This window comes from Microplitis mediator, chromosome 9 (assembly GCF_029852145.1).
Source record: "Microplitis mediator isolate UGA2020A chromosome 9, iyMicMedi2.1, whole genome shotgun sequence".
Taxonomy (NCBI): Eukaryota; Metazoa; Arthropoda; class Insecta; order Hymenoptera; family Braconidae; genus Microplitis; species Microplitis mediator.
This window is the reverse complement of record NC_079977.1, coordinates 706,768-729,398: the sequence shown is the minus strand read 5'-3', so window position 1 is coordinate 729,398 and position 22,631 is coordinate 706,768. Positions and strand designations below refer to the sequence as shown.

General features: G+C 30.3%; 3 protein-coding genes and 1 long non-coding RNA gene across 4 annotated transcripts; 2 read left to right on the top strand and 2 right to left on the bottom strand.

The window, feature by feature from the left end:
* Positions 1-101: 101 nt before the first annotated feature.
* On the top strand, positions 102-1,661 carry LOC130675065 (exosome complex component RRP41). The gene is made up of 2 exons (XM_057480527.1): positions 102-380; positions 448-1,661. Exons 1-2 carry the CDS (start codon positions 210-212, stop codon positions 1,102-1,104), a joined length of 828 nt encoding a protein of 275 aa, XP_057336510.1. The 5' UTR covers positions 102-209; the 3' UTR covers positions 1,105-1,661.
* An 11-nt stretch (positions 1,662-1,672) lies between these two features.
* On the bottom strand, positions 1,673-4,616 carry LOC130675063 (trifunctional enzyme subunit beta, mitochondrial). The gene is made up of 6 exons (XM_057480525.1): positions 4,455-4,616; positions 4,019-4,190; positions 3,565-3,940; positions 3,043-3,498; positions 2,659-2,964; positions 1,673-1,863 (listed from the first exon to the last, which is right to left on the bottom strand). The coding sequence occupies exons 1-6, from the start codon at positions 4,510-4,512 to the stop codon at positions 1,819-1,821; spliced, it is 1,413 nt and encodes a 470-aa protein (XP_057336508.1). The 5' UTR covers positions 4,513-4,616; the 3' UTR covers positions 1,673-1,818.
* Positions 4,617-10,799: 6,183 nt separating this feature from the next.
* On the bottom strand, positions 10,800-14,527 carry LOC130674319 (uncharacterized). Its single transcript, XR_008991022.1, has 3 exons — positions 14,393-14,527; positions 14,231-14,296; positions 10,800-13,870 (listed from the first exon to the last, which is right to left on the bottom strand). It is a non-coding gene; the product is annotated as an uncharacterized LOC130674319 (long non-coding RNA).
* Positions 14,528-15,096: 569 nt separating this feature from the next.
* Positions 15,097-21,850, top strand: LOC130674318 (ski oncogene). Its single transcript, XM_057479613.1, has 3 exons — positions 15,097-16,410; positions 18,112-18,344; positions 18,440-21,850. The coding sequence occupies exons 1-3, from the start codon at positions 15,322-15,324 to the stop codon at positions 19,377-19,379; spliced, it is 2,262 nt and encodes a 753-aa protein (XP_057335596.1). The 5' UTR covers positions 15,097-15,321; the 3' UTR covers positions 19,380-21,850.
* Positions 21,851-22,631: the final 781 nt, after the last annotated feature.

Genomic DNA, 22,631 nt, shown 5'->3' with positions numbered 1-22,631 from the left:
AAAAAATAAAAATTTAAATTTTTAAATAAATCCATTCATTTTATTTTTTTTCCAACTCCGACATCTTGTTTGTTGATGATTTCTTTCGCCGAAATTTTAAATACATGAGTACTGTACTTAATGTTTATAAAAACAGACATCACGTGTTTGATAGGTTATATTATTTATTTTACAATTTTTGTGGTAAAAAAAAGGAGTAACAAATAAAAATGGATACTGATCAATTACAAGATCAAGGTGGATTGAGAGTCGATGGAAGAAGACCCTTAGAATTACGTCAAATAAAAGTAAGACTAGGTGTCTTTGGTCAAGCTGATGGAAGCGCTTACCTAGAACAAGGGAAAACCAAAGTACTGGCTGCTGTCTATGGACCCCATCAGGTATTCATCAATTTGTCTCCTAGAATTTAAAAATTACTGGTGATTTTAATTGTCATTTAAATTGCAGCCAAGAGGTGCATTGGCACGTAGTACAGCAAACAAGTCAACGAAAGGTTTGATAAATTGCCAGTACAGTATGGCGGTATTTTGTCTCAGTTCTGGCGAGCGTAAAAAACGTCCGCGAGGTGACAGAAAAACCCAGGAACGTTCGATAGATCTTCGTCATGCCATGGAGTCGATAATAAATCTCGAGCAGTTTTCGCGCTCGCAAATTGAAATATTTGTCGAGGTGCTGCAGGCTGATGGCAGCGACTTTTGTTGCGCTGTAAATGCATCAACTTTGGCGCTAATTGACGCCGGGATACCGATAAAAGATTACGCTATTGGATGCACGGTTACGCTACCGGACTCGAACAGCAGCTACGAGGACGCAGACACTCAGGGCATTGGGGTGTTGGACGCAAATAATTTAGAAGAAAATGGACCCGGGGTTACTTTGTCCATCGTCGCGTTGCCAGAGACCACGTGCGAGCTGACCAAGGAACCGGGTTTGATAATCGCCGCTCAAGGGTCCGGTCGGCTGCACTTGTCGAGGCTGGAGGCTATGAAAGTTCGCGCGCTCATTGGCTGCAAAAATATTAAAAGTATTTTAGATCAAGCTGTCAGGCAGCATCTTACTGTCAATTCATTACCTTCTTTGTACAATACACCAACTGTTGAATGATTTTTTTTTAAGGCCATTCTTAGACAGTGCCCCCCACTTTTTAAAAATTTTCAATGACTTTCAACTGTCATAAGCGTATCCAATTTTTATCAATTAATTAAAAAAAAATTAAAGCATTAATTGAAAAAAGGACAACGTAGAAGTAATTTCGCAGATGTATAGATTAAAAAAAAAATTATTTACACTTGATATCAATTAGGAGTTAAGCAAAATTCGTTAAATAAATTTCAGTAAAATCGTCATGTCAATTTTATAATTCGAATTTTTAAATTTTGGCGGCTAAAATTTATTCAACAAATTTCGTTTAACTCCCAACTGATATCAATTGTAAGTAATTTTTTTCAAATTCTATATCTCAACGAAATTACTTCTACGTTGTCCTTTTTTCAATTAAGGTTTTAATTTTTTTTTAATTAAGTAATAAAATTTTAATACGGTTATGACAGTTGAAAGTTATTGCATATTTTTAAAAAGTGGGGGGCACTGTCTGAGAATGCCCTTAAGTACTACTATTATTTTTTATAATTAAAAAAAATAAAACGAAATTTTTAATAATATATGTATTTATATTTATTTAGTTGTATCAAATTTATTTATATTTTTATTAAAAATATATACTTGCGTAATTTAAACTCCTAATTATAATTTCTTTTTGTAAATTTAACAATAATTAAAATTCAAATTTAAATATAAAAATATAAAATTTTAATATTTTTATAACTTAGCATCTGGATGTCTCTCTAGAAGCATCCCGACTCCCTGGAAAAATTTAATTATTAATTAAGTAATTAGGTGATAAAAATTTTAAGGGGGATAGCCACTGTGAGGATCGAAAAAATAGGTGGTTTTCGGGAAATTTTTTGACTGGAATAATAAAGGAATTTGGGGATCGGGTTTTTTTTGTTTTATAAAGTATACATTGAAGATAATTCTCATAAATTTTCATCAAAAAATATCATGTTATTACAAAGTTATAAGCATTTTTGTGGAGCAACAAAAAAATTTCCCCCACCACGGTGTCATCTCTAACTCAAAAACGGATTATCAGAAACAAAAAAACCAAACGGCGTTGTAATCTGTATGCATGTGGTTATCGTTGCACATAGGGGATTTTGAAAATTTGGATTTGAAAATAAATGGCGACATATTAAAAATTTTTTCGTTATTTTTTCTCATTTTTTTGGATTCAAACAGCCCTAAAAAATCTTAAAAATCAAAATTTTCAAAATCCCCTACGTGCAACTTTAGCTACTGAATAGACGAATACGGCAAAAAAAAAAGTTGCGAATCGGTTGATATTTATGCAAATTACAGATGCCACCAGTTCAAAAAAAGTAGTTTCGAGAAAAATGCGTTCAAAGTTTTTAGTCGATCTATCGGTCAGTTGACGCGCTGTCACAAAAATGACTATTACTTTAAAAACATTTTAAATTTTCATATAAAACTCTAGATACATATTTTTGAACATAAACACTTTGATTTAATAAAAAAAAAAAATTTTTTTTTTTGAAATTTCACAGTTGCTATCCCCTTTAATTTAAATGATTAAATTACCTGGCCACCGGCAGCACAAGCGGCGATTATTCCAAACTGCTGGTCCTCTTTGATCAAACGGTTTGCGGTGTGCGTCGCTAATCTGATGCCAGTAGCAGCAAACGGGTGTCCAATGGACAACGACCCACCCCAGGCGTTCCATTTTTTCAAATCTGGAACTCCGACTTTGCCTTGACGCTGCAAATATTCTTTTGCAAACGAATCAGAGTCCATGGCTTTCAGATTTGCGAGAATCTGACCAGCAAACGCTTCATGGACTTCCCAGACTCCGATGTCGTTCAATGATAGTCTGGATTTATCAAGTACCTGGTAAATTATTTATCATTATCAATATCAATTGCGTTACATGTAAATTAATAGCAATAAGTACAAATTTTTTTTTACTTTTGGAATAGCGTAAGTGGGCCCAAGTAGCAGCTGATCAACAGGATCCTGTGATACATAAGTAAAGTGTCTCAAATAAGCTTTGGGTCTCAGTCCAAGCTGACGGGCTTTTTCTTCAGTCATAATCAGACCAGCAGATGCGCCGTCAGTTAAAAATGACGCATTGGCTGCCGTGACTGTACCGTAAGGTTTAACGAACGCTGGTTTCAATTTAGCCAAGCTCTCGATTGGAGACACGCGGATCCCGTTGTCCTTATCGACAACTTTTTCAACATTCGGGACTTTTATCGGTACCAAGTCAGACAAATGTCCTTGCTGCTGAGCTTGTTGAGCTAGAGTATGAGACCTCAGTGCATACTCGTCTTGTTCAGCTCGCGAGACTCCAAACGCTGCTGCTAGACGATCTCCACTGTGTCCCATTGTCTCGCCAGTTGAAAATTCAGCCACAGCTGGCAACTAAATTTTTTAATTTTAAATTTTTTAGCTGCTTTTACTTGAAGAGATCGACCAGATGATACTTACGTCAGGAGCAAAATGACTGGGACGTATCTGAGCAAGCAGACCAAGTGTCTGAGGTAAACTTTTAGCTTTGGATGCTTTGACCATAAGGTTACGCATCGAGCGGCTATGACGGATCGGGATGTCCGACATGAACTCAACACCTCCAGCGACGATTGTGTCAAAAACTCCAGCAGATATCAAACCAATACCAGTTGTCATTGCAGCGTTACTGCTGATACACGCCATGGTGACAGTGTGTGCTGGTGTTTTGTTGCTGTAACCAGCAGCCAGTGCTGCTTCTCGTGCTATATTTGATGTTCTTACTTCTTGCATCACTGTACCATAGATAACATAATCGATTAGTTCTTTCGGTATATTTGTTTTACGTTGCAGTGACCTAGAATTATAATTTTTTTAGGAAGAACTCAAAAATTATATTTTTTTCAGCGCAAAAATTTAAAAGTAAAATACTTACACCAAAGTATGTGTTGCTAAATCAAGTGCCATCAGTTTGCTATAGTGGGTACCAGATAATAAAAATGGTGTTCTTACACCATCAATAAAAACAATGTTTTTATTTGATGGGTTGTCAAGTTTTGTTGCATATGTTCTACACATGTTAACACTTGTTGCCAATGCATATGTCCCTATTAATAAATAAATAATTAATTAATTAATTAATTAAATAATTAAGTTGTTTATCAGCGATAATTAATAATTAGTATCAATTTTATTTTTTACTCCATTTAAAATAATTGCAGTCATGTAAAAAATTTTAAGTTCTATTAAAAATAAAATAAAAAACAAGTTTCAAATATTGTTCTATTTTCTGCGAGTGAACTTTGGACATTTGGAGTTTGTTTAGTTTAATAATTAGTGTAAAAATAAATGGAAATATGAAAATGTATTACCGGAAGGAAATATTCCCTGGTTGAGACGAGCAACATTTTTCAGCATAAATAACGACATTTTTATAAATATTTGACCCTTTTAAAATAATAATTAATTACAAAAATACTGCACTGCCTTTATTTAGAACTGCTCTGGATAAATAAGTGCCCTGTAATTTTTAGTTACAATTACAGAAGAGAAAGGGAATAATTTGCGATACCAACCTCGTAAAAATGTCACTAATTTTTTTGTTTTTTACTAAAAACTAAAATTTGTTGGTAAAGAAGAAATTTTTATTTTTAAATTTCAAATTTCTCGCGCCTTTTATAACTTCATTTTACGGAGGGTCTACAGTAATTTTTTTACAACCAAATCCTCTAAAGACAAAATTAAAAACGAGGCTCGATGCTTTACTTTATAAGTTAGTAATCTACGATTTCATTTTTTAAAATTTCTCATTTGTTTAAAAGAAAAACGCGGAGTTTCCATTCACTGCGCAAGTGCGACAAGGATGGCATCGTTTGTCGACTTGAGTGATAGAGAAAAAAGTTTAGACCCCTCCTAAATACATTAAAAATTAATTATTAATTATTTTATTTTTTTAAATTTTATAATAAAAATTGCCGCGAAAACTTTTTTTTTTAAATTCAAAATTTAAAAATAAGTCTGCAGGATTAGTTCGGCTGCGCAATTTCAAACCACAGTAAGTGATAATTTTTCAAAATCGATTTTTTAGTTTCAATGGAGTCTTGTGAACATGATTCGATGCATATTTCAAAAATTTTATTTTTTTCACACTGTAAAAAAAATTGTTTGAATTTTCAAAGATTGTATATAACGCAATAAACACATACATTTGTGCTTGAAATTTCATTACTAATTTCATGTAGAATTTAAAATAGGGGAGGGTGGGGCAGAGCGCTCTGCCCCCCCCCCCCCCCCCTTAAGCCAATTATTTCTTTTTGTGGCTTTCAACCATAATTTCCCTTTACTTTTGTCCTATTTCGAACAAATTTATGGACATTTTGCCAAAATTCTGAAAAAAAAAAATTTTTTTTTTGTGGGGCAGAAGCCCCCCTCCAAAAAATGATAAAAAATTTTTTTTTTTCGTTTCTTTTTTTTTTAAATTGTTTTCATCATTAAGAATGTATTTCTTTCTCTTGACAACTATTTTTGGTTTTATATTACTCGAAAAAAATTTTTTAAGGTGTAATAAATCGTTGACTCTCGATTACCTTAATTACTAATTGTTATTTAATAAAAAAAAAAAACAATTCTATATTTTTACTTTATTTCAAAAATTTATCAACTAAAAAAAAAAAATTTTATTTTTATAAATTTTTAGTGACCAAATTTGCCTCTTACATCGAGAAACTCCCGAAAAATATGAAAAAATAATTTTTTCGGAAGTTTCGGCTGGTCCATTTTGCCCCAGGTGTTATGCGTAGGGCTAGAAATGTGGAATTATAATAATTTTTTTTTAATTTGACGATAAAAATATGAAAAAATCACTTTTTCAAAATTTTTGGCTTGTTCATTTTGCCCCAAATGTCATGCGTAGGGGTAAAAATGCGCAAACATATCAAATTTATAGTAATTAGTCGAAAAAAAAAATATTTTTTTTTATCAAAATTTCAGGGGGGCCGCTCTGCCCCACCCTCCCCTACGTTTATTAAAATTCATATTTTTTTTCTTAATTTTGAACACCAGCTTGATTATAAAATTACGTATATTAAATTTAAATCTTTTTTCATTGAAAATACAATTCAAATATCTAGTTATCAAAATTAAATTCCTTTTGTATTGTAATTTTCAAATTATTTTTAACAGTGCACTTACTGTGTTTTAAAATTGGGCAGCTGAGTTTATGTCACTGATGTTTTTAAATTTTAAAAAATGATAAATAATTGATGACACAAATTAATCATCATATGCTTAATAAATATATCTAAAGACAATAAGTAGTAATTGCGATGGTGATATGACATAATTTAAAGAATATATTAAATTAGTAGGCGGAAGCAACAACAAATCCTACGATCTTACGATTTCTAATCGGTAATGTCTGATGTTATATAGCAATAAGTTATTGTTGCACGTTGCACTGTGCAGCAAAAAAATAAAAATAGATAAAAAATAAATAGTATGCAAATAAACAATGTTTGCCGACTGTATAATTGCGACACGTAACGTAAATGCAAAACTCTCAGCCGATCAAGATATACATATTTTGCCTGTGTCGCATACCAATACTATATATATTTATTTACATATTAATACATATCGACTACGCACGGTTATTCTTTATCCATTTTTGACATACGTACTACTTTTTGTCTATGTGCATACTGGCTTGCATACATCCATCATTTAATTATAATTACCGCCATTTTTTAAATAATTACCCTGATTAAACAACTGAATTAGAGCGAATTAAAAATTTTAATTCTGTTATATTCTGTTGAATTCTGCAAAACAGAATTTAACTGAATTGAAAATTTGAATTTGAATTAAACAGAATAAAACCGATTGAAAAATTTCAAATTCGTTTTAATTCAGTTTAATTCGGATTCAGAACCAGAAATTAGAGAATTATTTTCGAATTAATCAGAATTAAAACGAATTTGAAATTTTTAAATCGGTTTTATTCTGTTTAATTCAAATTCAAATTTTTAATTCGGTCGAATTCAGATGTTTAATCAGGGTAGTTTATGATCATTTGCTTTTTGATAAATTGTTAAATAAATATATTAGTTAGAGTCTATAAGAAAATTATATATAAGTATTCATATATATTAACGTCAACAAGCTCTCTCTTTGTCATTAATAAGTATTTGTATATAAAAACGATACACTCGAGTGCTAAAACACAAAACAATGATAACGATATGGTAATAATGAAAAAAAAAATTTGATTATCAATTGGTAAACATTTTTATTTACTGATTTTGTAATTGAGAAAAACATGCGTTAAATATTATCAGCGTTTTATTAAAGGGGGATAGCCACTGTGTAATTTCAAAAAAAAATTTTTTTTTTTTTTATTAAATCAAAGTGTATGTGTTCAAAAATATGTATCTAAAGTTTTATATGAAAATTCCGAATATTTTTAAAGTTATAGTCATTTTTGTGACAGCGCGTCAACTGACCGCTGCATCGACTAAAAACTTTGAACGCATTTTTCTCGAAACTACTTTTTTTGAACTGGTGGCATCTGTAATTTGCATAAATATCAACCGATTCGCAACTTTTTTTTTTGCCGTATTCGTCTATTCAGTAGCTAAAGTTGCACGTAGGGGATTTTGAAAATTTTGATTTTTAAGATTTTTTAGAGCTGTTTGAATCCAAAAAAATGAGAAAAAATAACGAAAAAATTTTTAATATGTCGCCGTTTTTTTTCAAATCCAAATTTTCAAAATCCTCTACGTGGAACGATAACCACATGCATACAGATTACAACGCCGTTTGGTTTTTTTGTTTCTGATAATCCGTTTTTGAGTTAGAGATGACACCGTGGTGGGGGAAATTTTTTTGTTGCTCCACAAAAATGCTTATAACTTTGTAACAACATGATATTTTTAAATGAAAATTTATGAGAATTATCTTCAATGTATACTTTATAAAACAAAAAAAACCCGATCCCCAAATTCCTTTATTATTCCAGTCAAAAAATTTCCCGAAAATCTCCTATTTTTTCGATCCTCACAGTGGCTATCCCCCTTAAATGTTTTTTTGATATTAAAAGTGTAAATAAAATTTTGAATGAATAATAAAATAAATGAAATAAATTACCAAAGTCAACAAGAATATTTATATACAATTGAAGATTAAAGACGTAATGTTTTAGTCTGAATGAGTCACATTGAGTGTAGTGTGACAATTTTAGGTAGAGAATTTGCAGCTTCGATATGACTTGGGGTTCACCCGATGTCACTCTCTTAACTTAACATTTAACTTGTTGGTGTTAGTCTTGGTTTCTTAAACTTGCTAACTATCTACTATGATGTGTGTATATTTATATACACACATCATTCTACTCTATGTATAAAATCCAAACTCCGAAGACGGTCACGACGACGAATCGTTTGCTTATAAACCATACGCACTTACCAGAATAAGAAACATGCTTTATCTTATACCTTATACTCATCTACATCTGTCTCTGGTTATATTTTACCGCAAGAGTTTGCCAAAAGTTCAACAAAAAATATAAATAATAATAATAGTCAGTCATCCCTTGTGAAAATTTTTATCTGACATTTTAAATAATTCCTACAGATTTTAAATATTATTTTCTCTTAAAAACTATTATATCAAGTCAACATAAATTTATATTAAGTCCAGAGAAGTCTAATTTTATAGAAAAATTATCAAGATTTTTTAAAACTTTGAGCCGAAAATTTTCACAGCAACAAAAATCATTTCTTCCTAAAACGCGATAATTTTATTTTAATTTTCTAAATAACTTTAAAAAGCGATTTTTTATTCCCATGAAAATTTCCTGCCTAAAATTATAAGTCAATAATTTTTATATAAAACCTGATAAATTTGACTTCTCAGGACTTGATATATTTTTTTGACTTGATAATAATCTCTTAGCTTTTAAGAGATATAAAATTTTAAAAACTTTTGCAGATAATAATTTCAAGGCACACATATATGTATACTAGGGTGGTCGTTAAAAATTAAATTTTCTCAGACGCCCCATAAAAATTTTTTTTTTAGTGAAAAATTCGTGGAGAGTTTGATTTTTTCGTTTTAAGTAAAAAGAACACGCGGTTTTTTTTAAATATCTCATGAAATATGCAGATTAAAGGAAAAAATCATAGGTACAATTTTGTAGGAAATTAAATTCTTGACAAAAAAGGTCATGTTCATTTTTTTTATAAAATGTGTATTTATGAAGATATTTTAAAAAAACTTTTTTAGATCTGATGAATTGAGCATTTTAAGGATAACGAATGTTAAAAATAAAGTTTTTTCTTAAATATAGACAGCTTCGTAACTCGTAACATATCAACCATTAATGCCTATTATAGTTTCTATATACTTAGAAAAATAACATTTTCAAAATTTGTAATCCTTAAAATGCTCCATTCATAAGATCTAAAAAAGTTTTTTTAAAATATCTTCATAAATACACATCTTATAAAAAAAATGAATATGACCTTTTTTGTCAAGAATTTAATTTCCTACAAAATTGTTCCTATGATTTTTTCCTTTAATCTGCAAATTTCATGAGATATTTAAAAAAAACGCGATTGTATCGAAAAATGAACTCTGATCGTCCCGCGGCGCGAGTTCTTTTTACTTAAAAAAAAAAAAAAAAAACTCCCCAGGTATTTTTTCACTAAAAAGAAGCTTTTTATGAGGCGCCTGAGAAAATTTAATTTTTAACGACCACTAGTATCCATATTTTTGTCCATTTAAAAAATATAAAACGCGTTATTTGTAAATCTAGTTTCTAAAATGATACACGTGCTCGTTTGTATCCTAACAATGTTTCAAATAACATGTTAGTTTTTTTTTCTTTTTATTTTGCTCAGGTGTTTGATATACGAAACATCAAATAATCTAATTAAATATTAACACCTATTATTTTATAAACTATTTTTTATTAAATATACGCAATAATTGAATTATTTTAATAAATAATAAATAAAATGAATACTGATTATTTAAATAAAATAAAATGATTATTATTATTTATTTATACTCCGAGTAATTTAAAGATATATTTGTATATATGTAATATTCATTGATAAAAATTTATTAAAAGACGCAATCGATAATTTTAAAATTGACATTATTAATAATTCTTATCACACTATTTGCATATCTAATCTGACTTGTATTTAAATAATAAACTATACACATTTTACCAGTACCATTATTATTATTACTGCAGGTATAATTTCACATATATCTGTCTATATATATGTTCATTTTCTATCGACTAATTGTACGTTTAAAAAATAATAAATCAATCTAACGGCTAAATAATTTAATCACTTAAATAATTAACCAGTAATTTGAGGCCATTGGCTTAAATATTATTATATTAATATATATATGACAGTTTCATACATGTGTAAAATGTATAAACACAAATTGAAATAACAATTACGCATTTAAATGTTATCATATTTACAATATTATCAATTATGGGGTAATGACCTCGGCCTCTATTTTTTATTAACTAATAAAAATTTTTTTTTCATTTTATTTATCAACTCGACGTTCTATTTAAATAAATCTTAAAACTAAATCACATTGACCACTCGGAGCGGAGGGGGATCGAAAAATATTTTCAGTTAAAAAAAAAAATCGTATTCTTATTTTTTATTCATTATCTTTATTGCAGTTCCATTATACATTACGACATATGAATATATAAAATATTACAAACGTCAGTAAAATACGTAAATGTAATTAAAAATACTTTTTTGTCTCTCATTACTTATCACCCATTAGCTGAACGATGTGAATTAAAAATTATTGAACCTTTTATAAATATTTAAAAATATTTTATTTGAAACTCGATGAATTACTAATAGTAAAATCAATACACCAGCAAAATTAATTTTTTATTTGTCTATTATAAACTCAATACTGCAGATTTTAAATATTTTATATACATTAGACTGATTCAAAAAAATCGACTAATTTTTTTTTCTTCATTATATCGAAAATATTTTTGGAAATGACGAAAAAAAAATACTGTGAAAGTTTGAGCTCTTAATATTAATATTAACAACTGCCGCATCGCGATTTTCTATTTCCCGTTTAAATAACATGGGAAAATTTATTTTTTAAGCTTTGGAATTTTGTAGCTCACGGTGGGACCAATTCTTTTGAATGTTCAAGACTTATTCTTATGGAAAATTTGACGCTCTACAAAAAAGGTCTCTTATAATTTTTCGATATTTTTATTTCTTCAAAAGTAATTCGAAGTTAAAGTTATATTGACGATAAATTTTCACATTTTTTAAATTTTTTGACGCAACCATAAACTTTATCCGAAAATTTTAGAGGACATTTTTTGTAGAGCATTTTATTTCCTACAACTTATCTCAGAGAAAATTTTCGATATTTCACTTAAGTCGTATGTTATTTGCAATTAACTGAAAATTTTCTTAAATAATCTAAATTTTGTTGTTTAAAATTAATTATATTAAATTTTCAGTTAATTGCGAATAACTTACGACTCATGAGAAATATCGAAAATTTTCTCAGAGATAAGTTGTAGGAAATAAAATGCTCTACAAAAAATGTCCTCTAAAATTTTCGGATAAAGTTGATGGTTGCGTCAAAAAATTTCAAAAATGTGAAAATTTATCGTCAATATAACTTTAACTTCGAATTACTTTTGAAGAAATAAAAATATCGAAAAATTATAAGAGACCTTTTTTGTAGAGCGTCAAATTTCCCATAAGAATATGTCTTGAATATTCAAAAGTATTGGTCCCACCGTGAGCTACAAAATTCCAAAGCTCAAAAAATAAATTTTCCCACGTTATTTAAACGGGAAATAGAAAATCGCGATGCGGCAGTTGTTAATATTAATATTAAGAGCTCAAACTTTTACAGTATTTTTTTTACGTCATTTCCAAAAATATTTTCGATATAATGAAGAAAAAAAAAATTAGTCGATTTTTTTGAATCAGTCTAATATACATATTATATTATTTTTACTATTTAATAGTTTATATTTTATCATCGTAAAAAATATGTGTAGTAAAAGCATCTGCAGAGGCGTATGAAGAGAAAAAAAAAATAATTACGCGTATATATTAAAAAAAAAAAATTATGACAAGGGAAGTACAGAAGTGAGAGAACAATGTGCATTCCATGACGATCGTAAAATTGCGCGCGTTGCATTCGTGATATTTTGCATCCAGCGTCGGGTTTGCTCGTCGGGGCTCAACTCTTTTCTACTTGTATATCCACCGGCTCTGTACTCTACTCAGCTGCCTTGACTACTCTTACTAGCAACCGAGTGCTTTAAAGTGCCGCTGCCAGTAAGCTAAATGCAAGTTAAAGTTAAGTAAAGTAAAGGTATTGAAACTAAGCGTACAGTTCTTTTACATCTTCTCCTTCTCTACTCCTCTCTACTCCCATCCTCTTTGCTCCAGTACTTTATACACCAACTCAACTTAGTATCGCAATACCCTAGACCCCTCAGCTTCAGCTCCCTACTCCCCAATGTAACTTTATCACCGAGCCTCGTATCAAGACCCAGTAATATTTCAAATTAAAATACCACCTCAACATATCATAACAGATCAATAATTAAATCCACCCTTATTCATTTTTTATAAATATTTTCCCTTCAATTATAATAACCAAGCCTCGGCTCCCTATTTAAGTGCACATACTTACAGACCCACACACACGCGATACTCGTGCGTGTCAGTGGTCGCGGCGTGTGGGTACGCAGGCTATTTTGACGGGAAGGTCACATGACTAGACGTTCGACCGACGACGACGTCGACGTACACAGACATACACATGGAAAAAAAAAATATATGACCCCTCTTGTCGCGCCTATAGCATCCTATCCCATTTCCCCGTTGCTGTTACTGTCCCTAGTATTGGAGTTTTCATCCATACATGCATAGATATTCCTCTATATATATGTATATATATGTGGATATGTATGTAGATGATTAGGGTAGACGCGTTGGTGCGGGAGGAGGCGTCGTCGCGACGACTGGGACGTATACATTGAACGAGGTCGCGAAACACATACACAGATAAGCCCGAGGGCTCGACTACTAGTGCGCGCGTGCGTCCTGTTGTAGATTACGGTACATAAGTGGTAGTTGTCTGCGCAAGGTATCAACCTCGTAGATGGCGCACATACATGTAGGATAGTGTGAGTCTGTGAGTGGATTTCAAGTACAGTTTGAACGATGATATGCGCGCGCGTAGTGCGTTTTATAACTCACAACCACAACATATTTTAGCATTACATCGTAGCATCGGCACACTAGCTCAGCTAGAAGATACTCAAGTCAAGACTACAGACTAGTACTAGTGTAGTCGCGCTTTAGCTGACTGTAGCTATCGGGTGTGCGTCGACGGTGTCGCGTACAGCCAGCACTAGCTCCTACACTCCACAGCTTAACTTTGTTGTTTTTTTTATTTGTTACATCCACCAGTTCCTACTCCTGTCTGTTCAACGTTTATTAAACTTATCAACTCTTCGTTATTCTCTCGGCATTAAAACTCTGTTACTCAGTACAGAACACTCTCTTTTATCCTTTATTTCTCACAATCGGACAAAATATGCGTGGAGGAGCCACGAGTAGTGGTTTAGTGTGTCGTCATGCGTACACGATCGATACGCCATTCCGGCGCGGCATGTCATGTAAACGGTCTGGCTCAAAAGTCGTGCTAATCTGATATCACCAGTGATTCTGGTTTGTTTTATCTGTCAAAAAAAAAACAAATTTAGGTATAAAATTAAGTTGTTGAAAAGTTTTTGTGTTTACAACGCCAGACAACCAAGAAAAATACATTAACATAATGGTTAAAAATCAATTTTTGTGATAAAAACATTAATTAATCAACTTGAAATTACTTTTAATTAATTCCGTAATAATTTTTTTATCTGACAGAGTGATTATTTTTACATTTTAACGAATATTCAGACTGTAAGATTAAATTTAACGTGACGAAATTGGGATTTTCATTTTCAAGCAACAGTAAACCATACCTACGCGCATTCGCGCTTAAGGCATGCAATATACTTATTTAATAAATATTATATTTTTTTAAACGGGCTACGTACGCGTAAGTGTTTCCCTCAAAGACAATTGTCATTTTTTAGACAGACTCAGTTGCGTCTCATGTGAATCTGAAATAAAATAAATATTATTATTATAATAAATATAAAAATGGAATGATATAATTAGAGATGGTAATGGGCAGGAGCCCATGTCAATGTAATTACTGTTATTGTTATTATTGTGTCAGTTGATAGAGTTAATAGTTGTCAATGAGTGATGTAGCAGAAGCAAAAGGAAAAGGTTATTGCGAAGGCGAATGCAGAGAAGTTAATAATCAGACTGAGAACCTAAAGGAGTAAATCCAATAGGAATAAGTAAAGAAGCTAAAAGAAGAAGAAGAAGAAGAAGAAGAAGAAGAAGAAGAAGAAGCGTACAGGCCACCGACCTGTACCCATGACCGAGCCTTGTGTTGTGGCACTGGTGTAGCCTCAAAAGAGCCACCAAGAGGCGGGGGCCTTACCTCTGCTCTCTCATTTTATACATCCTCAAGAGCTATCTGCCTCTGCCTCCGACTCTGTCTCTGCTCTCTCATACTCAACAACACACGAGGTTATAACTAACAACCAACACATATTTAACTCAACACTTACGAGGACATACACAAGTTGCTGAAGCTCTGCTCTCAACTCACCAGCTCTGTCTCTCCCTCTGTCTCTCCCTCAGTTTCTGTCTCTCCTCTTAGCTGTAGGCTGTGGCTACATCGCTAGGTACTGCCACTGCTACTGATATATACAACAAAAGCAAAAAAATAGCGGAATAGGTTTTTTGGTGATAGTTATATGCGGTGCGCAACGGGGTTTTATTTGGCTGGTGCGCCGTTTCATCTTGGACCCGAACTAAATATTTGATGCCTGAAAAACATAAAAGTGTCGCGGGTGGATATTATTATTTTATTTATAAAAATATATTTTACCAGTTTGAGGTGATTTTAATACGATGATGGACCGGGTTCATCTGGATGTTATTATTTATTTAAAAAGATATTTCTGTTGGTCAATGTGCTGATAGATTTTAACCTAAAAAGTGAATTGTTTATTTGTTTATTTATTTGAATTTTAATTTTAATTTAAATTTAAATAAAATAACAGTCATAATGGAGACATTATTGCCAGGTCACAACAACCAGTCGTACAGTCCCCAGTTGAAGACAGTGTTGAAGACATATCAGTTATCTGCTGTTAAAAGTCTGCAGGGTCCTAGTTCAGCCCTGCTGGGGATGGACTGCAAGGGTCTGCTACAAGAACAGTTTAATTTTTCCTCCCTACGTACTAATTGTATTATCGATACTTGCAGTGATCATGATAAAGACAAAGGCAAAGAGTTGCCGATAATACGGGAACCTATTGAGCGGCTCCAGCACGACGACTCCGACGAGGATCCCCAGATAGACAGAGGCAAGATAATAAATGACAAGCGAGAGCTCGAGTTCCAGATACCGATTCTCACAGCTCCTGACCAGAGCTGCTCTGAAAGATGCGAAACTCTGCTGGAGAATGAGAGAATTTCGTGTTTTGTCGTTGGCGGGGAACGCAGGCTCTGTTTGCCCCAGATACTGAACACGGTGCTGCAGGATTTTTCCCTGCAGCAGATAAACCAGGTATGTGATGAGTTGCAGATTTACTGCTCGAGGTGCACCCACGATCAGCTGGAGGAGCTGAAACTATCGGGAATTTTGCCCAGGAATGCACCATCCTGCGGACTTATTACGCAGACAGATGCTGAGCGGCTGGTGAGTGCGCTGCTGCTGCGCACTGAAACACGGGAACTGGGACTGATTCATCCGGATGACATCCAGCATCTGAAGCACCAGCATCGGGATGACAAGGATTTGCTGAAGAAGGAAGAACTGATGCTGGATGACTCGATAGTTAGATTTAAAGTTTACCACGAGTGCTTTGGTAAGTGCAAGGGAATATTTGACGCAGACTTATTTGACTCTGAAGACTCGGCGTGTATTGAGTGTCTTGAGTGTGGCTGTCAGTTTTCACCACAGAGATTTGTTAGACATGCACACCGGCCTTTGGAAAATCGCACGTGTCACTGGGGATTTGACTCAACTAACTGGCGTTCTTATTTATTGTTATCACGTGATCAGCCGCATTACACTAAAGTTGTTAGTTTGTTTCGAAATTTGAAGGATAGATATCCGGTGCCAAATTATAACAAGAGAAAAGCACCTGAGGTAATTATCTTTTTTTTATAAGATTTCGTTGGCTTGTAGAATTTTGTGGCTGATTTAAACTTTTGATTGAGAAATTTTTATTGATAACAAGTTTTATGACTTTAAAAATTTCTAACGACTAAACTAGTGGGTTTTTTTTAAAATTTATGAGGACATTTTTTGTAGAGAATTTAATTTCCGATAAAAAGTTATTGATTGATTTTTTTTGTATCTGTGATAATTAAGCCGGAATTTTAATTTATTTGATTAGTGACTGATGAAAATTTTAGATGAAATGGAGTTCGGAATTAAAATTAAAATTCTGGGTAAACTATTGGATTTATGAGAAAATTTATAAGGACTTTTTTTGTAGAGAATTTAATTTCCTACAAAAATTTATTGATTAATTTTTTTTGTATCTGTGATAATTAAGAAAGAATTTTAATTTATTTAATTAGTGACTGAAAAAATTTTTTAGATGAAATGAAGTTCGGAGTTAAAATTAAATTTTTGTTTAATGTATTAGATTTATGAGAAAATTGACAGAGACCATTTTTGTAGAGAATTCAATTTCCTATAAAAATTTATTGATTGATTTTTTTTGAATCTTTGATAATTAAGCCAGAATTTTAATTTATTCAATTAATGACTGAAAAAAAGTTTTAGATGAAATGGAGCTCGGAGTTAAAATTAAAATTCTGTTAAAAGTATTGGAAAATTGAAAGAGACCTTTTTTGTAGAAAATTAAATTTCCTACAAAAATTTATTGATTGATTTTTTTTTTATCTTTGATAATTAAGCCAGAATTTTGATTAATTTAATTAATGGCTGAAAAAATTTTTCGATGAAATGGAGCTCGGAGTTAAAATTAAAATTCTGTTAAAAGTATTGGATTTATAAGAAAATTGATAGATATCATTTTTGTAGAGAATTTAATTTCCTACAAAAATTTATTGATTGATTTTTTTTGTATCTTTGATATTTAAGCCGGAATTCAAAGTTTTAATCAAAGTAATGGATTAAAAAAAAATTATGTTTGATTTTTTTAAGTAAAAAAATTAATCGACTGCACTTTCCGATATATTTAGTAATTCTAAAAAAAACAAATAATGAATCATTAAATTTTTCTTTAATTATTATGAAACAATTTCTTGGCACGAGTTTCAAGTCAACTATTTTTTCAAGCTCTAAACTAGAATCCGACTTAAAATCAATAAGTCACCAGTAAATTCACCGCAAAAAATTAATTGTCAAATTCCACAGGACTCCAAGTTAATAATAACTCGTCCCTTTAATTTTCCTTCTTCAATAAATATATAAATTATTTATTATCATAAATATCCAGTTTCTGTTTAAAAAATTTTTTACTTTACGCCCGTAATTTAAAAAATCTATAAATATCAGAGTATGTAATTAGTATGCCGATATATTATCAGTAAAAGAATGAAATATTACTATTATTATTAATACATATACCTGAATGAATTACCTAGAGTCAAAGCATAAAAATATTCGTTGCCAAATTGCCAATTTTACTTTTTTATAAATAGATTTCTCCAAAGAGCTTATTCAAGTGTAATATATAGTTGAGGTTGAGTAAAGTAGTAGTATGTGCAGAGCCACATTCCGTACTATATTTTCTACGAAAATTTTCTGTATCACCGATGATTAATATAATAAATTATTTATAATAAATAAATAAATTTAAATTAAATATTTCAGATAAGGCATGAAATCGAAAAATTGCCTAAACGTATGAAGAAAGAATTGAATCGTGAGGATTGTACTGGAATATATGCCAGCAATAATGCTCTGATGTATCCAGTAACAGCAGCTGGTGCTGATGGTGATCCCTATTTAATGCAGTGGGCTGTTTTTGAATTAGCAGCACGTGGTGCATCGGCATTTAGACCTTGGAATGCTGCTGCTGCTGCTTCATGTAAACACAGAGATAAGTAAGTTTTTTATCAATCTATTTATTTATATTTCAATTATCCACCTATTCATTTTTTTTCTTACTAATGTAAATACAATAAATTAATTTTATCAGCTCACCGCTGGTGCCTGCGTATTTAAGTCGCGGTCCTCCAGTTCTACAGCATCCAGAGCGAGTGGTTCCATTATCCGATTGCGAGCGATTCGAGCCGCATTATCAGCCGAACGTTGCCTTGGCACCTGTACCAACCCCATCAATAACACCCGTGCCTCCGGGATTATCATCAGCAGTGGGACCTCGTCGTTACCATGAAAAGAGCAGACACCAACGATCTCTTAGTCCGGATGTTAAACTGGACACTGTGGTAATTAAATTAGAAAAACCCTCGTCGCCGTTACCTGACCAAGATGTTGATTATCAGTCACGTTCGTCTACACCAGACCCACTTGATACTGATGACAATGTCGTTGTCAATGTCAGTGCTAACGCTAATGATAACGTTGCTGTTAATAACGACGATGACAATCGTGATGGTGATGCTGATGATGATGACAAAGCTGAAGAATGCAAAAAAATAGACGAAGAAGAAACTAGTGCCGTAACATCATCAACAGTAAACGTCGATCCGCAAAATGAATCACCAGATCCTGTGGAATATTCATCAGCTTCGAGTTTGTCGCTGTCGCCATCGGATGATTTCGATCCAGCAAATGCTCTCATTGATTTGGAAGAACGTTTGATGATTCTAAAAGTACCTCAAGATGTTATAGCATTGACTAAAAAATTAAATGATGAGTTTAAAAAATTATTAATACAGCGACGTAATGATCTAAGAGAAATAAAACGTTTGAAAGATGAATTAAATAATCAGAATCACAGTAATAAATCAACGGTTGATGATTGTAATGATATTAATAATAAATTAGATAATAATAATGAGGGTAATAATGTTGTTGTCGACAGTACTGATAATAATCCAGATGCTAATGAATTAATTGATAAGGAGCCTGAATCTGGTGTAATTACGGATAATAATTGTCCGTCAAAGGATTAATAATAATAATAATAATAGTAGTGGTAATAAATAATAATAAATTTGTAAATAATTATGATAATTAACTCGAATTAAAAATGAACAACTGCTCATTACATTGTTACGCTTATCATTTGGCCAGATAAGCTAGCACTGATAATAAATATATTTTAAGTAATAATTATTATTAATTATATTACTGTTTTATTTATTTAAATAATTGTATTGGTTAATGTGATAATTAAAATAGTAAACGCCTTTGAAAAAAAATTTTAAAGAAAAATTAATTAATTAATTAATGCAGTTTGTGGTAATTTTTTATTTCGAGTTTAAAAAAATTTTGTAGATACTGTATGATAATTAGATTTTTAGAAATATTATTATTATTATTATAAATTATTAAGATTTAATTAATGACACTGATGTGTCACTAGAGTAATTGATTATTAAATGCGTAAGTGTTTTAAATTTTTATTTGTATATTTTAAATATATATACATATATATATGTAATGGAGTTTAGTTGGTAGAGTAGTTTTAATTGCTTTTGATTTATTAATTATTTTTTATTTTGTATATAAAAAAATTTTTTCTTGTCAATTTTTATTGTAAATTATCGTAATTGGTAATTATCCGAGTAATTTATAGATTTAATTTATGGTTTTTTTTATTTTATAATGCAAAGTTAATGCAAAAGTACAAATACCCTAGGTGCTATGTTGTTACACTAGGTCATTTATATATATATATATATATATATATATATATATATATATATAAATATATGAGTAACAAGTGTAGTAATAATTGGTTGAAATTTTTTAATTACAAAGACAATGTTGGTAATTTAAATGCATAATATTTTTTGTGATAGTGGATAACTACTTAAAGATTAGGGTGGCCCAAAAAAACCGACTATTTTTTTTTTTCGAGTCTCTAATGAAAATTTGATGGTTTAAGATGTTCCAAGACGCCTCTCCAAAAATCAGCTCGATAAAAAATTTTCAAGAGGTCGCTCACGAATTTTGAAAATATCAAAAATCATCGAAATTAGGATTTTTTTGTTCTAAATCTCTTCTTTCTCGTGGCAGCTATAGTTTATATTTATGAAATCATGACTACGCTGAAAATTTCAGCTCAAAATTAAAATATTTAAACGTCGCTCAAGAATTTTGAATGTTTCCGAGTACTGTCTCTTGGACGTTTTCGAGCGACCCTTGAATGTTAATAATAAACCTTCTCAATTTTTTTACCATCAATTTGTATCATAATGAATAAAAATACAACCCGAGAAATATAAATAATAAGTTATTTACATACTTTTTTATTTTTTAATTCAATTTTTGGGTTTTTTTGCTGATTCAAAACTTACCCAATTTTATTGTTTAAGACTGCCCTGTATATTTTCGGTTATGCAAAAGTTATATTTAAGTGAAATGACAGTAATTGAGTTATAAAAAAATACAAAAACTAATTCAAAGTATTAGTTACACATTATCAGTTAATATTCAAAATTTTTGAGCGCCGTTTAAATATTTAAATATTGGGCTGAAATTTTCAGCATAGTCATAATTTTACAGATATAAAATATTGCTGCCACGAGGAAGAAAAAATTCAGAAACAAAAAATCCTAATTCCAATCATTTTTGATATTTTCAAAATTTGTGAGCGACCTCTTGAAAAATTTTTATCGAGCTGATTTTTGGAGAGGCTTCTTACAACATCTTAAACCAAAAAATTTTCGTTAGAGACTCGAAAAAAAAAAATAGTCGGTTTTTTTGGGCCACCCTATTAAAGATACTGCCAATTTTATGTGAACAAATTTTTATTTTTTGGAAACTGTTTTTTTTTTAGGAATTTTTAAAATTTATTTTATTCTATTGGGAATTTTTATTTTTGTTGCCAGTAAAATATGAAATTATTTTAAAATTAAATGGCAACATCAGAAAATAAAATAAAAATTGTAAATATTTTATTTTTAAAAATTGTAATTTAAAAAAAAAATTTTTAAACATTACTCTCATTTTATTTTAATAATTTAAATTATTTTAGGCGCGAGTTTTTAAAAATTAATTTAATATTTAAATTTAAAAAATTATCAAGTCTTGTCTTTGTAATGAACGCAATTGATATTGAGAGACGTCCACGGAATAAAAATAATAATAATTATCTCTCTATCAAGTCAACAATCCGTACTCTAGTAAATCTATATATTATTGAATAAGTAAAGTCTACATAAATATAAATAATAAATATACACAACAATAATTATTAGTCCAAAATTTATTAGAATTTTTAAACTGATCAGTGTTTTTTTTTTAACTGCCGGAGTCTACTATTCATTAGTTTGAGTCTGAAGCAGTTCTCGATATTATTTTGAAACGTCAAAATTTTCAAATTTATTTATTTAATTTTTTTTTACTGAGCATAAATATGACAGTGGGTAAAACGGACCTCCAGTAGAATTTTAATAGATAATTATTTTTTTTTTTTTTGAATAAAAAAATAAAAATCCCACCTAAGAAAATAAAATTTTCATAGTCTACATTTCTCATATACTCATTTAAAATATATATTAATTCGAATTTATAACAAATATATATATATTAATATAGTGTACTAATTTCACGTACTCGAAAATTTTTTTTAGATTTCGCGTCTTGAAATAAAAAAATGAATGATTTGAAATTCAAAAATTTTTGTATGGATGTAAAAAAAAAAAAAATTAAATTGTGTAAATGAGTGAATGCAGAAAGGATGGATGATAATTAAAATGAAAAATGAAAATTAAGTTTTTGTAAATAATTATTTTATAAAAACTAAACATCACTGACTGGCTGATGAAAAAATAAATTAATTTTAAATTTATTTATTGTATTTTTTTTATTTTTAATTTTTTAAAATATAATTTACTGATATTTAGTTATAACGAGATATTTATGTAAATTTTTTTTTAATTATATAAACAAATATATGAAAAATAATTATAAATTATTTAATTTAAATAAATGCATATCCTTTCTGCATTCCTATTTGAAGAAATAATAAAATGTCTGTTATTTGTTTATCGTTCGACTGCCGATAAATTTAAATGTATTTGAATTTTGAAATTTTTTGAGGGAAAAATTAAATAAATAGATAAAATTAATTAATATTTAAATAAACGTGAGGCGTCTGTTTTTGTTACGTTTTATACACAGAGACATGCCATATTTAAAAATAAATATAAACATCAAATGTATATAAAAATATATATATATATATAAATGTAGTC